Here is a 2,322-nt window from a genome sequence, read left to right as displayed (position 1 = left end):
GTCTTTTTGTTAATAAGCTCGACACTGGTTTCAACATCAAATTTTTCCATAGTTATTACTTTATCCAAACGCGTTAGTAGTTTATATTTAAAATAAGATCTAACATTTTATAAGCGTTTTTTATACTGTGTTAGAGAAAAATTTAATCAAATAATCATGCAATGATGTATTATGTATTTTATAACAACTTGGTATTTCACTTTGCTTTAAGAACTTAAGTATGGGTTTAAAACCAAAACCTTAATTAATACTAAAACAACAACGTTACACAAGCAACACATCAAGTAGACAACTTACGATGAAGACACCAAATATTACAAAAGAATTAACTCAAAAAACAAACATAAAACACAAACACAAACCCCACTCTCGTTTCGAGTACATTGTTATGGCAACATATCCTCACAAAACAAATTAAAAGCCTTCACAAACTAAAACTTGACCATTATTGGGATCAAATGAGTTATTAACGTTGTGAAGATAAAGTCTTTCTCAGTCACTCCCTCATACCATGATCACTTTCAAGGCAGCCAAAGCTCCAAGAATCCACACAAAAGATTTCAACGGGGAGACCTCACCGGCGGCAGAAGTGTTGGGTGTCGGGGCAGGAGTGACAACGGGTGTTGGGGCGGGTGTTGGGGTGGCAAGCCATGGCAGCGGGGCAGGAGCCGGTGCGCCCGGTACTGCTGAGACGGTGATGACAAGTTTCATCCCCTTAGCGCAGTGGTCAGCGATGCTGCAAATGTACCACTTCTTTCCTGGGGCGGAAAGGGTGATTTCGTCGTTCCCGCTAGTCAATAGATTGCTTGCATTTGATGCCACGCATTGCTGGAAATCACTTCCGTTTACTTTCGCAACGTTGTGAGCGGTGTTGTCATATTTGAACACTGCAATCAGAAAAAGAGATGATCGTGAGTTAGGTTTAGAGTCATTGATGTTAACATATCTAGCTAGCTAGCAGTAGTTGTTTTTTCAGGAGTGAAGGGTAAACTAAACCCCTTGCTCCAAAAGTTCTAATTCAGAAGGGGTTTGGTCAGACCAGTATCAATTATATGATCGTACGATACGCTTATATATCAATCACACAGCGTATATATTATATTTGTTGTGCCATTAATTTGATTCGACCGAATCTAATTAGGAGGTGAATGTTGGCTTAAAAAAATGTACCGAGCTTGTCTCCCACACGAAAGTCTTTGCCCTCTACCCATTGAGTATAATTAACACCCAACGTCCAGCCCGCGTCATCTCCGACAATGTAATTGTAGGCCGCCGACGCCGGAGCAGCAATGGCTAATATTGTAGCGATCACAGCGATCAAGAAAGCTCTGGGGGCCATCGATGATCGATCACTTTCAGAAACGTTTGATTTTCTTGGTGGTGGAGGATTGATGCTTAATGGCATTCATACACTAGTCTATATATAGTTTCTTGTTAGTGAGATTAATTTGGTTCAAAAAGCAGCTGGCTAATTAACATAGTTTTTGGCTCCAAAACAAGGCTAAAAGCTGTGAATTTGCTGTTAGTTGGGCCTTTTTTAAAACAATTGATGGAATTTTCACTTTGAGCTTAGCTTTGATGGCACAAACAGGCGAACCTGTCGATAGTTAGTTAAATTGGTAAAAACGGATCACTTCCTGTCAATAAATTTTATTTTCTCAATTGATGTAAGAATTATATTGATAAATAATACTTCAATGTATTATTGGTCTAGTAACTTAGATCATTTGACGATTTTACATCCTTTTAATTTTTATAATTTCAATTCTTTTTTCCATCGAAGTTCACCTTTGTCATCGGAAAATACATATACATCTCACATGACCCTTAATTTTATCAGCATTGTTGTCCTTTAACTTTTCAGTGTAGCATTTTAATCCGACATCTTTTAAATTTTCAAAATTGTAATCTTTTTTCGTTTTTTTCCGCTGGAGCTCACTCTTTTTGCCTGTGGAGATCAATTTTGGCCAAAACAAAATGACTAAAATCGTAAAATTTAATAAGAGGTAAAACTAAAATACTATCCTAAAAAATTAAGCAACGATCGAAAACGCCAAATAACTTAAATTACAAAACTAAAAATACATCTATCCCTATAAATGATGTATAATACACCTGTGATTTTGGAGGTATGCACTGACCCTAACATTTTTCTTCATACAAAAATAAAAGAAAGAAAGAAAACAAAGAGGCCAACCTCAATTGTGCTAACCTCTATATATATATATAGGAATTAACGACCAGTCCGTGATTATGGCATTTGAGATTGAGTTCAATTAAATATGGAGACATTTTTTAAATATATTAACTATTCTTCCCCTC

General features: G+C 36.5%; 1 protein-coding gene across 1 annotated transcript; it reads right to left on the bottom strand.

The window, feature by feature from the left end:
* Positions 1 to 504: 504 nt before the first annotated feature.
* Positions 505 to 1,339, bottom strand: LOC105164264 (blue copper protein 1b). Its single transcript, XM_011082876.3, has 2 exons — positions 1,171 to 1,339; positions 505 to 887 (listed from the first exon to the last, which is right to left on the bottom strand). Exons 1-2 carry the CDS (start codon positions 1,337 to 1,339, stop codon positions 505 to 507), a joined length of 552 nt encoding a protein of 183 aa, XP_011081178.1.
* Positions 1,340 to 2,322: the final 983 nt, after the last annotated feature.

The sequence above is a fragment of the Sesamum indicum genome, linkage group LG6, assembly GCF_026168435.1.
Source record: "Sesamum indicum cultivar Baizhima isolate 11 linkage group LG6, ASM2616843v1, whole genome shotgun sequence".
Taxonomy (NCBI): domain Eukaryota; kingdom Viridiplantae; phylum Streptophyta; class Magnoliopsida; order Lamiales; family Pedaliaceae; genus Sesamum; species Sesamum indicum.
Note: the sequence above shows the minus strand (reverse complement) of the source record. Positions and strands in the feature narration are given on the sequence as shown.

Bases quoted from the DNA above. Each gene is read 5' to 3' on its own strand.
- LOC105164264 (XM_011082876.3), bottom strand. From the start codon at position 1,339: ATGGCCCCCAGAGCTTTCTTGATCGCTGTGATCGCTACAATATTAGCC. The intron at 888-1,170 runs GTACATTTTTTT...TTCTGATTGCAG, and splicing joins TCGTGTGGGAGACAAGCTCG to TGTTCAAATATGACAACACC.